This window comes from Henckelia pumila, chromosome 2 (assembly GCF_033568475.1).
Source record: "Henckelia pumila isolate YLH828 chromosome 2, ASM3356847v2, whole genome shotgun sequence".
Classification (NCBI taxonomy): Eukaryota; Viridiplantae; Streptophyta; class Magnoliopsida; order Lamiales; family Gesneriaceae; genus Henckelia; species Henckelia pumila.
The window spans coordinates 135,604,412-135,620,449 of record NC_133121.1 but is presented as its reverse complement, the minus strand read 5'-3'; the positions used below and the strand labels follow the sequence as shown (position 1 = coordinate 135,620,449).

The 16,038-nt window shown below is 29.7% G+C and overlaps 1 protein-coding gene across 1 annotated transcript; it reads right to left on the bottom strand.

Moving 5' to 3' along the window:
- Positions 1–5,143: 5,143 nt before the first annotated feature.
- Positions 5,144–6,143, bottom strand: LOC140879252 (uncharacterized). Its single transcript, XM_073282932.1, has 4 exons — positions 6,015–6,143; positions 5,810–5,900; positions 5,584–5,710; positions 5,144–5,456 (listed from the first exon to the last, which is right to left on the bottom strand). The coding sequence occupies exons 1-4, from the start codon at positions 6,116–6,118 to the stop codon at positions 5,245–5,247; spliced, it is 534 nt and encodes a 177-aa protein (XP_073139033.1). The 5' UTR covers positions 6,119–6,143; the 3' UTR covers positions 5,144–5,244.
- Positions 6,144–16,038: the final 9,895 nt, after the last annotated feature.

Here is a 16,038-nt window from a genome sequence, read left to right as displayed (position 1 = left end):
GGTTTTGTTAATGGTTAATTTGTATTTGTATGTAGTAGTCCTCTAACCTGCATTTTGTTTTTCATTTTTTGTCCTATTATGGCGAATTGTTTTCATTTATAGTCTTGTAACTTGTATATTTTTTCATTTTTTCCATTTAACTTGTATATTATTTTTATTTTTTATCTTTTTTTTTAATTGGAGTCTATCGCGTTTGTAGGTCAACTTGACTAAAATAAACAAAAACTAAAAGTTAATAATATATATTAGAAGCAAAATTTAAAAACATAGTAAACCAAAATCCAAAAAATTGGATAAGTTCGTGGACTAAAAACATTATTTCTCTGGCTAGAAATTTAAATTTATAAGTGCACCAAAACCAAAGTTTGATGAGTTAATTAACTAAAATCAAAATTGAGACACGCAATCAAATATGTGGTTAGATTGTTTAAGATATATATCTGAAATAAAAATTTAATAATTTATCAAATTATATATTAACCTACTTAGTGAACCATTTTTTTAAGGACAATTAGTGAACATTTTCTATTTCACGTGAAAGTTGAAAAAATGGCATTCGTGCATGAAACGTGTTTGTAGTTTGCATTTTACGTGCATTAAATAAGAGCGACATGCATGCAACCATAAAGTTTTTTTAAGGGTAAATACTACATGTACACATTGAATTACATATTGGGTTACACACTGCAAATGAAATTAAAAAATTATCCCTCACATTATTTGAAAAAACTCTTTCCAAAATACATTAAGGATATTTATGTAATTTCAAGTGCAACATGTAACCCAACGTATAACCCTCCGTATACATTTAGCATCACTCTTTTTCAAATTTGTTTCTTTCAAATTCAAACGTAAATTAATATCTATAAATTAATAGTAGGATAAATGAGAGTCGATACATCTCCACCCACATTTTAAGACTGAATATATCCATTTATAAGTTGTTCAAATTTGTTTCGTTTTCAAATTATTCAAACGTAGAAAAGGGTTTTAAAAAAATAAATAAAATTAATTCACCTTCAATTCTTTCAAATCTATGATAGGATCATTGAAATTAAGGAGCCCATCTTTCATTATATTTCTTGCTCCATATCTTCATCAAGAGTGAGTGGTCATTGCTTCAAAGGAAGGTTTGATGAAATCTCTCCTTTTCAATATTCTTTACAACGAGAGAAAAAAGAAATTGTTGGTAGAAAAGATCTAATAAACAATGAAGTAAAGGTGATCTGCAAAATCTTTGTACAAAGACAGAATAAAAATTCTATGTAAATATGTGTGAGGATGCAATGCCAATGCACCATATTTATGCTCGATATATATGATTTTGCACTTGATATATAAATCGGATTAACGCATCTCACAAAGAGTCATCATCTTAATTAAATTATGGGTTTGGTCGATGCTGACATATCAAACAGCCCATCTTTTGATGCAAGAGTGATGATCATGTGAACATCTCGCTTGCATCAAACCTGGGCCGTTGATATTTTGAATACACCATTGGGCACTACCCCAATGGGGTAGCATGGATAAGTCCTAAATTAAGACAAAAACTCTTATGAGAGACGATCTCACGAGTTAATTTTAATTTGTGAGACAAGTTTTTTATTTTGGTCACCTGTTAAAAAATATTATTTTTTAGACAAAAACTCCTATAGACGGTCTCAAATAGTGTTTTTAGAACCGGACCGGCCGGTTCACACGAAAAACCGGAAAACCGGTTCCACCAGTCAAAACCTGTTGAACAGGTCAAGAACAGGAAAATCGGTTGAACAGGTTTTTCGATTTTTTTTTAATTTTTTTTTTCGAAATTTTAATTTTTTTTATTTTTAAAACTTTAAATTTAATATTATATATATATGATTATTTTTAATTCATTGAAAATATTATTTTAATAATAATAGATTTTTTATTTAAATAATTTATAACTATTATTTATTTATATATATATATATATATATATATATATATTTGTCTACTTAAATGTATTTTTGAATTTTTAAAATTCAAAACATATTATTTATTATATTATATTACGGTTCGACCGTCCGGTTAAAACAGTCCGATCGGTTGCACCATTTTTTAACTAGACCGGTTCGATCACCGGTCCGGTTATGAAAACACTAGTATATTGGTCATTTTTTTAGACGAGTTTCTAATACGGGTTATCCATTAAAAAATATTACATTTTATGTCAAAAGTATTACTTATTATTATAAATATGGGTAGGGTTGACTCGTCTCACGGATGAGACCATCTCACAGGAGTGTTACTCTATTTTTTATTTAAAAAATATTATTTTTTTATTATAAATATAGATAAGGTTGACCCGTCTCACGGATCGAGACGCAAGAGACATACTCATAAATTAAATATATCTATCGATCGTGTTCATATTTTTATCTTCTTCTATTTATTCTTCTCAAAGTAAACGGCCTTGTCTTCTTTTGAGCGCCCCAATGTCCTCATTCGATGCAAATTAAACAAAGTACGCTTGGATGATGATAATTTCACACACTAATTTCAAAGCTAGTTTGGGTTGACTAATTAGATTCAATAAGACACTGTTGTACCCATGAATTGAATGATAAAACATTTTTAATATGTTTATAGTAATGAGAGAAATACTTTTTGTATATATCTTGTTATTTGCAATTTTTTTTCACTTTTGATTCTGTTAATGGTCGATTTGCATTTGTACGTAGTCCTCTAACCTGCATTTTTTTTTTTATTTTTTGTCCTATTATGGCGAATTGTTTTCATTTATAGTCTTGTAACTTGTATATTTTTTCATTTTTTCCATTTAACTTGTATATTATTTTCATTTTTGATCTTTTTTTAATTGGAGTCTATCGCGTTTGTAGGTCAACTGGACTAAAATAAACAAAAACTAAAAGTTAATAATATATATTAAAATCAAAATTTAAAAACATAGTGAACCAAAATCCAAAAAATTGGATAAGTTCGTAGACTAAAAACATTGTTTCTCTGGCTAGAAATTTAAATTTATAAGTGCACCAAAACCAAAGTTTGATGAGTTAATTGACTAAAATCAAAATTGAGGCATGCAATCAAATATGTGGTTAGATTGTTTAAGATATATATATCAAATAAAAATTTAATAATTTATCAAATTATATATTAACCTACTTAGTGAACCATTTTTTTAAGGACAATTAGTGAACATTTTCTATTTCACGTGAAAGTTGAAAAAAAGGCATTCGTGCATGAAACGTGTTTGTAGTGTGCATGAAATGTGCATTAAATAAGAGCGACATGCATGCAACCATAAAGTTTTTTCAAGGGTAAATACTACATGTACACATTGAATTACATATTGTGTTACACACTGCAAATGAAATTACAAAATTATCCCTCACTTTATTTGAAAAAACTCTTTCCAAAATACATTAAGGATATTTATGTAATTTCAAGTGTAACGTGTAACTCAACGTATAACCCTCCGTGTACATTTAGCATCGCCCTTTTTCAACTTTGTTTCTTTCAAATTCAAACGCAAATTAATATCTAAAAATTAATAGTAGGATAAATGAGAGTCGATACATCTCCATCCACATTTTAAGACTGAATATCCATTTATAAGTTGTTCAAATTTGTTTCGTTTTCAAATTATTCAAACGTAAAAAAAGGGTTTTAAAAAAATAAATAAAATTAATTCACCTTCAATTCTTTCAAATCTATGATAGGATCATTAAGGCGCCCATCTTTCATTATATTTCTTGCTCCATATCTTCATCAAGAGTGAGTGGTCATTGCTTCAGAGGAAGGCTTGATGAAATCTCTCCATTTTCAATATTCTTTACAACGAGAGAAAAAAGAAATTGTTGGTAGAAAAGATCTAATATACAATGAAGTAAAGGTGATCTGCAAAATCTTTGTACAAAGACAGAGTAAAAATTCTATGTAAATATGTGTGAGGATGCAATGCCAATGCACCATATTTATGCACACACAATTGCAGCACAAAATGCATAGGCGTCATTAATTAATACCATATATTTTGTCCTTGTTTACATTAGCATGGGGTGTTTCTCACCCGTTTACAATTCCAATGCTATTGCAGAATGCATGGGCTTCATTAATTAATACCATATTTTTTTGTCCTCGTTTACATTAGCATGGGATGTTTTCCACCCTGACGTAGCCAAAAATTGATATTACCGATTAGAGAAGATTTGGGTAAATTGTGGAGGACCAGGTGGCCAGATTAACAATCGAACTGTTCCCGAGAGAACTTTGTGGGTTGTTACTTGCATCACAAAGCAAAGTGAGTGACGCCGGGGGTTGCCCGGCGAAAACTCTATGACGCTCAAGTCAGTATTTACCCCATAAAAATTATAAAAAACTAGAGCATGTAACTATAGAGAGCGTACCTTAAGAATGAGCGAACTTGAGCTATTAAATTATTTAATATTAAATACTTGTTTTTGAAGTCGAAAGGTTATAATAAAATTTAAAAACATTTTCTTACAAAAAGTTTTTATGATATGAATGCTATATATGATTATTTAATTCAAAATTCAAAAGTTTAGATTAAGATAATAAAATATTTTTTTAGGATATATATAGATGTAGATAAGATGTAAATTTACTGAAATGGGATTTAATGAACATTTTTTATTAAAGAAAAACACAATGAACCCGTGTATATATATATATGACAAAAACTTTCATTAGACGGTCTCAAGGGTCATTTTTTTAAGACGAGTCTCTTATATGGATTATCCATTAAAAAATATTATATTTTATGCCAAAAATATTACTTATTATTATAAATATGGATAGGGTTGACCCGTCTCACGAATGAGACTGTCTCACACGAGTGTTACTATATATATATATATAATGCCCAACTCATCCCGACAACTAAAACCCGGTAGTGGGTTTAGTGATACGAATTTTTTTAAAAAAAAAACAACTAAAACCCGGTAGTGGGTTTTAGTGGTCGGGAACGAGTTGAGTAGGAATGGTTGGACAGCTGAAAATTAATATATATATATATATATATATATATATATATATATATATATATTGCTTTTTACGTGCATCAAACCTGAATGTAGACCCGTTTAGGACATAAAAATGGCTAAAATATACATAAAAACAGAACTGATTTCTTCTTCAACACACATGAGCTAAACATGAAAAATTCTAGCAAAAGAAACAGAGCATAAAAACGACGCAACGACAAGGAAATATTCGATATTTGCGCAAAAATTTGTGCTAGTTTCCACCATCAGCTGCAACACTAGCAACAAGAGCATCGAAATTGATATACTGATCTATATCTTCGTATTCGGTGACCTTGCGCGGCTCGAAACGGAGATCTTGCATCTCTTTTCCCTTGGAATCTGACGCGAGCTGCTTGTTCTTTTGTGCAGTTTTCCCGGGTTGTTTAAGCATTTTTATCTCAGATCTATCATCTTCGATAGCCACTGCATGCACACATTAATTAAGAAAAAAAATTAAGAAGCTAAGCTTTATATTATATAGATCGATCTCATATATACATGCATGCATGCAGTGATTTAAAACAATATTATATATATGTTTATTAGTTACTTTCTATACGCCTGGATTTCGTCAAACGTTTATCCAATTCTCGTCGAAGGGAATTATTTTCAAGCTCCAAAAGTTTTTTCTTCTCTTTGAAGCTTTTAACTTGTGAGGCGAGACTAGATATTAGATCCTGCAAAAGTAATTAGTATTAATTATATACAGTAGGGTTCTTTTCACTCAAATTCATATGATAAAATAAACAAAAAAAAAAATAGAAAAAAATATTTACCGATAAATCCTTGACCATCTTTTCTGAATCACGAGTATAATTTATGGTCTTAATTCTAGATCTTTGTGCTGAGAGCCTGTTTGATATAATCCTGCAGAAATATCAGATCATTTAAAGTGAGTTACTTTAATTTAGATAGAAAACTTTGCTTAATTACTGAAAATGTTTCTTAAAAAAAAAAAATAATAATAATAGAGGAATTCACCTTCTAATCTTGTTCAAATCCATGTTATTAGGATCATTGAAAAGGCTCCCATGTTTCATTTCATGCTCCATAGCTTCATCAAGAGTGAGAGGACATGATGGCATCTTTGGAATATTAATGTGTGATGAATATTTCTCCATTTTTAATAATAAAAAAAAATGTTTGATAAACGATTAAAGATAATCTGCAGATCGAATCTTTCTGCAAGTAAAAAAAAAAAAAAAAGAGTTTACTTGAAGAAACAAAATGAAAATGGTGAGTATATATACCCACACGGCCAGCTAGCAAACACAAAATTGCATTGGAATATTTCATTAATACTTACCATGCATCCATATTTTTGTCATTATTTACCTTAGCAGGATATATATGTTTCCCACCTGTTGTATTACAGGACACTGAATTAACGTAATATTCTATCAATAGATTATATGTATAGTAAATATTATCCGATTAATATCGAAAAACATATGCGCTAACTTGAAATTTTTTGTCGACTCGTATATATATTAATAACTTGTACGGACGAATATTTAAATTTGGCGTACGGTTCGAATTAATTCAAGACGAGTTAGATAATTAGATTTCTTCAAATATCGCTAAACGGCTAGATTCGTTACAGGGGGACTCATTATATATAAATTATATAATTCAATACAAATTTTGGGTTCAATGTATTTTTCTTGTGAATTTGCATTAGTTAATTTGTATTTATTCCAGAGGAAATTTTTTCGGAGAGTGTTTGTGAGAACTTAATTATAAAACTGCATTTAATTGGGTGAAAGTGTTTTGAGGTGTTTGTAAAAGTCAAATTCTGTAAATTTTAACAAAAAACTAGAAGTAAGATTGATTTTTTTTTTTTTCAGTTTCTTTTTTTTTTGGTTAATGGTTTAAAATTGCAATATTTTGATATTTGTATCTTAAAAAATTATCATCTTCCACAATTGCTCTCCATTTTTATAATATTTTTGGAGATTTTTTTAATGTTAAATTTTATTCATATGAGTTTTAGGAGTTTCAATTGGAATAAAAAATTCCAATCATATTTTATTACAAACATCTATTTTTTTTTAAAAGCATCTGTTTTATAATTTTCATTTCAGATTTTTTTAACATGTTTTGTGCATTTATAAAAAAATTTCATTTGTTTTTTTCTTATTTTAATTAAGCTCGTATAAATTTTCAAGCATTTATTTTATATAAAAATAAATTAATTTTGTAGAAAATATGCAAACTGTAATAATCATTATATAAATATATTGTTGACGGTATGCGTACCAAAATTTAGAGAATTAAAAAAGACCAATTTTATATAGATTAATGATATTATTGTCATTTTACTAAAATTTATTTTTAGAATCAATTTTTTCTCCGTGCATTGGAATATATCATTAATACTTACCATGCATCCATATTTTTGTCATCATTTACCTTAGCAGGATGTTTCCCATCTGTTGTATTACAGGACACTGAATTAACAAAATATTCTATCGATAGATTGTATGTATAGTAAATATTATCCGATTAATATCGAAAAACATATGTGCTAACTTGAAATTTTTTGTCGACTCGTATATATATTATTAACTTGTACAGATTAATATTTAAGCTAGTTTGGCGTACGGTTCGAATTAATTCAAGACGGCTTAGATAATTAGATTTCTTCTAGAAGTAAGATTGAAATTCCTTTTTCATTTTTTTTTTCCAGTTTCTGTTTTTTGGTTAATGGTTTAAAATTACAATATTTTGATATTTATCTATCTATCTATATCTATACCTATATAAAAGAGTGAATAAAATGTCAAAATTTTACCATTGTGAAATAACAACGTTGTCCTTTATTTACACTATAAGTAAAATCATATTTCCCAAAAATAGGGAAAATTGCTTTTTTGGTCCTGTATGTTTATCACTTTGCGATTTTAGTCCTTTATATTTTCATATTTCAGTTTTAGTCCGCTATCTTTATTTTTTTTGGCAATTTTAGTCCTTTTTCCGACGTGGCGCTGACGTGGCACCAATTTAGTGCTGATGTGGAGCTGACGTGTACAGTGCCACGTAAGCATTTTCGAATAAAAAGGACCGAAATTGCCAAAAATCAAAACATGCAGGACTAAAACTGAAATGTCAAAACATAGAGGACCAAAATCGCAAAGTGACAAACATACATGACTAAATTTGCAATTTTCCCTATAAAAATATATAGGGTTATAAAAGTAAAAACAACACTTTAGTTATAGGACATAAACGTAAATCAATATTATATTATATGTAAAATAGATTATTATGATAAAGTCAAAATTGACAAAGTGTGTGCGAATTAGATAAGGATTCAGTTTCCAAAAAAATTAAAATACTTACTTTGTTTTTTTATTTTCTTGTAGATAAAGTGATCAATATTTATATGTAAAATCGATTATCATGATAAGATCAAAATTGAAAAAATATGTTCATATTATATAAAAATTCAGTTTTCAAAAAAATTGAAATATCAAAATACTTTCTTTTTTATTTTTTTGTAGATAAAGTGAATATATTTTTTCCACAAATATTTTAAAAAAAATTCACAAAAATCTTAATTAAATACTATTTAGTTTCTTAAAATATTGAAATACCAAATTCTTGATTTTTATTTGTTTGTATACTGAATAAATATATTTTTTTAAAAAAAAATCTTATATATTTTAATTCATGTAAGGACCTATTGAAGTAAAGAATTATATCATAAGTTCATATTTAAATATATACAAATATTAGATTTGGAAAAGTTATTAATATATATATATATATATATATATGTTAATTAAATAATATAAAGATGTTGAAATAAATCAATTCAAATATAGTCAAGTTTAATATAAAATAATAAATAAAAAATACATCAACACACACATATCATATATATAAAAGTTAAAATTAAAAATTTAATTAATTTTCCTTCACAGAAAAGCTAAAACCATTTAAAAAAATTATGAGATGGTCTTGCAATTAAAAATATCATATTTCTAATCTTTTATAAAGTATTATTTATAAAGTCACCTAAAATACCAAAATATTTTTTAAGTACTTGAAATACTTATTAGTTGCAGTGTTAAATATTATATTGATTATTATGATAAAGTCAAAATTGACAAAGTGTGTGCAAATTAGATAAGGATTCAGTTTCCAAAAAGATTAAAATACTTAAATACTTTTTTTTTTTTATTTTCTTGTAGATAAAGTGATCAATATTTATATTATATGTAAAATCGATTATTATGATAAGATCAAAATTAAAAAAGTATGTGCATATTATATAAAAATTCAGTTTTCAAAAAAATTGAAATATCAAAACACTTTGTTTTTTATTTTCTTGTAGATAAAGTGAATATATTTTTTCCACAAATATTTTCAAAAAAAAATCACAAAATCTTAATTAAATACTATTCAGTTTTTAAAATATTGAAACACCAATTCTTGATTTATATTTGTTTGTATACTGATTAAACATATTTTTTTTAAAAAAAATCTTATATATTTTAATTCGTGTAATGACTATTGAGATAAAGAAGGAAAAATAAGTTTTTTGGTCCATTAACTTGTCAATGTTTTGGTTTTGGTCCATTAACTTTTTCGATGTGAGTTTTGGTACATTAACTTTGCATTTTCAGTGTTTTTTGGTCCAACTGCATACATGTCAACTTTTGATTGGTCCAAAATGATGACGTGGACCAATCAGAAGATGACACATATGTAATTGGACCAAAAAACATTGAAAATGCAAAGTTAGTGTACCAAAACCCACATCGGAAGAGTTAATAGACCAAAACCCAAAGGAAGTAAAGTTACTAGACTAAAAAACTTATTTTTCCGATAAAGAATTATATCATGAGTTCATTTTTAAATATATACAAATCTTACATTTGGAAAAGTTATTAATATATATATATGTTAATTAAATAATATACAGATGTTGAAATATATCAATTCAAATATAGTCAAGTTTTAATATAAAAAATAATAAATAAAAAAAATACATCAACACACACATATCACATATATACAAGTTGAAATTAAAATTTTAACTAATTTTTCTTCACATAAAAGCTAAAACCATTTTAAAAAAAAATTATGAGATGGTCTTGCAATTAAAAATATCAGATTTCTAATATTTTATAAAGTATTGTTTATAAAGTCCCGTGAAATACCAAAATATTTTTTTAAGTATTTGAAATACATATTAGTTGCAATGTTAAAGATTATATTGATTCCATAACTAAACATGTAATAGTTTTTCTTTCAAATAGTATATATATTACCAATTACTATAAAATATACTTTATTTAAAGAACGACAACACTTCAATAAAGTGATGATAATGGACCGGGTCTAAACTTAGTCTTGTATTAAACTCGTCCCAAAGAAACAAGTTAAGACTCGCCCAAACGTGTTCACAAACAAGTCCAAGTGGGTCTTCGCGTTTGGCCAAACCCATCATATAAAGGGAAAATTTCAAATTTAGTCATGTATGTTTGTCACTTTGCGATTTTGGTCCAATATGTTTTCAAATTTCAGTTTTAGTCCTGCATGTTCTGATATTTGGCAATTTCGGTCCTTTTTATTCGAAAATGCTTACGTGGCACTGTACACATCAGCTCCACATCAGCACTGAATTGGTGCCACGTCAGCGCCATATCGGAAAAGGACTAAAATTTCCAAAATAATAAAGATAGCGGACTAAAACTGAAATCTGAAAATATAAAGGACTAAAATCGCAAAGTGACAAACATACAGGACCAAAAAAGCAATTTTTCCCCATATAAATTATTGTTAATAAAGATGATAAGAATATTGATTTTTTCATAGAGAAAAAATAATGCATGATAAATGGAAAAAAAAATCGTGACATAGATAAAAATTCATTATATAGTAGAAAATATTTATTAATAATCTCTTACTATTTATTAAGTCTAAGAACCTCATAAAAACTGTTGGTGTCATGGTCTGTTTTCCAATTACCCAAAATTGCCCCTTACCCTCCCACGTTTTTCTTTTCCTTTTCAATTCACCTTTTTCCTTCTCAATTGTCGGTTGTGTATATGGTTGATTTTTTTTTCTTTCTTTTAAAAAAAAAAGGCTTCAATTCACTATTTTTTTCCTGTCTGGAGTACCCATCTCTTTCTCTCAAATAGATAACTAAGTTTCCCACGTTTCTCCTACATTTTCTCCCAGTGGTTTATTATCTTCAATTCAAATATTGGAGAAACTACTAGGTTTATTTGAACTGTTCATTACAGATTTATGACTGATCGTTCACAACATTTTGCAATTGCAAGAGGTGTGTTTAAATTTTTAGTTTTCTGATATTCAATTTCCTACCACGATAATTGCAAAACATACTCAATTTTTCTCCTGTTTACTGTGATTTTGTGATTTTAGCAATGTTTATGGTAGGTGAAATATTATGCCTACAACATGTTTGATAAAATGTATACATATAAATTTTGTATAAATTTCTTTACATATTGTATCCATACCTATTTTTAGTGTATACCTCCTGTCAGATTGATGTTGATTTCGTGAAATACTGGGCAATTGTTGTGATAAAAATTTTCATGTTTTATTAAATGCAGGTAAAAACCTTAGAATATGGTGTTGTTCAATATTTGTTTCCACATCCCAACAATATAAATTATATTTCTTAAAATCAATAATGAAATAAATTTGTTATAAACGAACGAAAAAGATCAGAAAGATCTCACTGGCATCAAATTAATTGGAAATAATGAGATTTGAAAAAAAAATATGGTTGGATTTATTGAGATTATTGGTTGGAGTTTTTCGGTATGTTGAAAAAAATTGATTGTATTTATTGTATTTCATCGATTATTTCTTTTGAGATTTCACCTTCATCTGTTGCATTAGGATAATGGTAAATATTCAATTTTTTATTCTCTATGAAGAAGAATAGAATATAATTGTGCCTTAATTGTTTGACGTTTAACAAAATTCAAGTAACTAGGGTCCAGAACTTGCATTAAATTTTATTTTTCAAATTTAGGAATAGTCAAAATTTTCTATATGTCATCCCTTTTTTTTGTATAAAATGGCTTGCACTTTGTACTTAATAAACTTATTTGTTTTTTTAAGATGAATTTGCATACAAGAGAAAGTACAACTGTTATATTCAAGAGTATACATGTTTACAACTTAAAGATAGGTAAATCTAAAGGGTTAGGCAACAATGACAGTGGTTAAGAAACAAAACTAAGAATGTTTAATTTATTTTTATCCACATATTCTTATTGATTATCCTTCCCTTTCAAAGACTGATTGCATCATACAAAAAAAAAAAATTAAAAATAATGAATACGTCTTTTAGAGGAAAAAATAATCGTCAGTATTTAGTGTGAAAAAATCTTTATATATTGGTATTTAAACAGTGTTTGCTACTTTATATTGATGTATATTCTTTGTTTTCATAAGAAAATAGGTAAGTTGAACTTGAGGTTTTTTCATAGCATGCAAATGAGATTACTCTGTGTTTGAGGAGTATATGTGTAACGCCCGAAATTATTTAATTTTGATCCGAGAATATTTAATTTGGGAATATTTGGAGTTTTGATTTAAATTCTAATATTCTTAAATTATTTAGGATTGAAATTGAATGGAATGAGAAATTGAGGACTGAATTGAAAAGAAGCAAGAATTGGAGGACCAAAGTGCAAAATCCTTATTTTGAATGGGACACTTGTTAATTATTTTAGTATGCACGTGTGATTCACATATTCCATCAGAAATTCAGAGGAAAGAATTGAGAGAAAGGAGCAAGAAAACCCAAGCTTATTCTTCAACTTTAAATTGCAATATCTTGAGTTCCGGATATCCGATTTCGATTCCAAAAGATGTTCTGGAATCCTTGCAATGAGACCTTTGAATTGATGTAAGTTTTCTCTTAGTTCATCAGGGTTTGGGAATTCGAAATTGACAGAGATCAGAAGTTGATATGAATTGATGTGTTGAACTTATATGTTGTGTTTTGTTGAAGTTGGGTTGAAGAATGGATTGTTGGATTAGTTCTTATGATTTTCCAGCTAGTATTCGACTTATATGCTTGCTGATATGTTGAGTTTGAGTTGATATACAACTGATATGATTGTTAGAATGACTTAGTTGAGTTCGGGATTGCCGAATGATACCGATATGCCGTCGAAACTTTTGATTTGAAGTGTTTTGCTATCCTTTGCTTGAGCTTCTATTGAGTTGAGTATTAGCTGATGTTTTCTTGGTTGTTGTGCTATGATTTCAGTTCATAAACAGGGCACATCAACTTGAGAATTCCGACTTCAAAACCGATAGAAGAAAGAACAAGGTTGGTAGTGTTTTGTCTTGAAGTTTAGTTGAAGCTTGAGCAGATTTTGAGATTAGGCTTTTGGTTGATGTTGTACAAATTTTGACAAGCTAGAAGACACCTTAAACCTCACATTTGAAAGGTAAAAGTGGACTACTACTTGAATGAGATTATAACTCGAGATGGTTTGTATCGAGTTCCCTAAATCACATACTTGTTTGCTTAATTGCTTTTATATGCTCTTCTATGCTTTGTTGAATGAGTCTTTGATGTTAATGAATGCTTTTATGATGATATATGTTGCATTCATCTTGCAAGACTTATTCCTTGATTTTGAAATGAACGGAAACGTTCGAATAGACGATTTGAGGGATTATGTATGTATGGCCTGTGTGGTTGACGTAGCCTAGCGTCTGAAGTGCATATGTAGTGGCTTCAAAGTCTAGAGAAGCAAGATAAGTAGCCCCACCTCGATTGGGAGTGTCGGTGGATTAGCTATGATATCTTCTTCTCGGGATTCCAACCGATGAAATGAGAGATTTGTTAGAGAACCTTGTTTTAAAAACGTGCATTGTATTTATTTATATATCATGAGTTTGATATATGTTTTATATGCATGTTTAGTTGCTTTTACTGAGAAATCTATTTCTCACCGGAGTTATCCGGCTATTGTTGTCTTGTATGTGTCATGGCAATAGGCGGGAGTGGATCAGGGCAAAAGAGAACTTGAAGAACAAGGGATGAGGAGAATAGCGTGATGATCCGAGTTTTAGATGGTTTGTGTGAGCTGTCAATGATAGTGTTGAGTTTCATAAACATGGTCATGTATAGCTACTTGTACCAAGACTTGTTGGTTAATAAGTTGTTGTCTTGTTGATGTATATAGGATTTGAGATGATGTGTAAATCCTCAAGACAACATGATGTAGCTTAATCTTTATTGTATAACAATGCTTCTTGCATGTTTTGTGAGCCTTTATTATTATAATTGTAAGGTCTTGTTATGATCTTGTTGTCTTACTCTTGTTTGAGATGTTAAAGTTTATGTTGTTGTCTTGAGAATGATTCTTTTACCTTGTTTGATTCTTAAGGAACTTGGTAGAGCTGATAAGGTGGAGTAGAGACAGCATTTGACAGCAGTTGGGCATCTTATTTTTTTTTTGGTTGCTTGGCTTGCGCACGGGCGAGCCCTTGCTCGCGCGCGCGCGCAAGCCAGCCCATGGAGCCTCGGCTTGTTGAACTGCGCCCGCGCGAGGGGTGCTTCCCGCCCGTGCGCAGGTCACTTTATAAAATAAAATAAAAAAAATTTTAGGCTTTGATGCTTGGCCTTAATCCATGAACCTTGGACTATTATTTGATTCAAGAGATTTAGAACCGGGTCGTCACAACAGGTGGTATCAGAGCGAGAAAATTCTGGACTAAGATAGATAGTGAGTGGGGTAGATCGAGTCTTCTTCCTTGCTTTCTTATTTGATCATGCTATGATTTATTATATGATTGAATTACATGTTGTAAATGCTAGCATGATTTACTTTCAAGTATTTTATTACATGATGTTGTATTTATTTTATTTGAAAGTATGAAGACGCATGCTTACTGGAATATCTGAAAGGATTAGAGGCATGTGTTCTGATGAATTATGATATGCTACCTGATTATCTGAATGGATTGGAAGCATGTCTTGTTTGAGTACTTTGATTATTTATTTTAGATTGAATCAGAACCGAGTCTTGATCAGAGGTAAGATGATCAGAGGAGGACTGAGATAGATTTGATGATTATGGTATCCTAACCCTTTTGATAATCAGATATGTCTCGACGACCAGGACGACCTCCTCTTAGACCACGGGTTCCTACTCCTATGCCAGAGCAGACAGTTCATACTTCTCTGCCAGAACAGACAGTGGTAACACCGATAGTGCCTCAAGCTACAGTCCCGAGCAATGAACAGGGAAGTACCTCTCGAGATATGACAGATATGACTGCCACTCCGATGGAAACATTATTGAAAAGATTTCAATCATACCATCCGCCTACTCTGAACGGTACTGAAAATGCAGTTGTATGTGAAGGATGGCTTGATGACATGGAGATGTTGTTTGATTCGCTTGATTATGGTGATGAACGGAGAGTCAGATTGATTGGACATCAGTTGCATGAGGTTGCGAAGAGCTGGTGGTTCACGACCAAGAAAGCTTTGGAGCGTAGAGGAACTGTACTGATGTGGAATGTCTTCAAAACTGAGTTTTACCAACGCTTCTTTCCAGTGTCTTACCGCAAAGATAAAGGTGCAGAATTTGCGAACCTGAAGCAGGGTAACTTAAATATTGAAGATTATGTTGCAAAATTCACTACATTTCTACGTTTTGCTCCACATGTTGCTGATAGTGATGAGGCTATGGCTGATCAATTCATTAATGGACTGACTCCGGAGGTCTTTACTTTGGTGAACACAAGGTGACCGAATAATTTTGCTGATGCTTTGAACAGTGCCAAAGGAGCAGAAGCTGGTTTGATACAACAGCGAGGAGCTTCGTATATCGCTCAGCCTCCGAGACAGTCACAACCCTCAGCTTCAATCTCACAACAACCTCCTCGATTTGAAGGTGGTGGTAGTAGCAGTGGCAAGAAAGGGTATTTGCAAGCTCGAGGAAAACAGTTTAAGAAGTCAGGGAGCAGTTCTTCGAGTTCCAGT

Bases quoted from the DNA above. Each gene is read 5' to 3' on its own strand.
- LOC140879252 (XM_073282932.1), bottom strand. From the start codon at position 6,118: ATGCCATCATGTCCTCTCACTCTTGATGAAGCTATGGAGCATGAAATG. The intron at 5,711-5,809 runs GTAAATATTTTT...TTACTTTTGCAG, and splicing joins AGATGGTCAAGGATTTATCG to GATCTAATATCTAGTCTCGC. The intron at 5,457-5,583 runs GTAACTAATAAA...GTGTGCATGCAG, and splicing joins GAAATCCAGGCGTATAGAAA to TGGCTATCGAAGATGATAGA.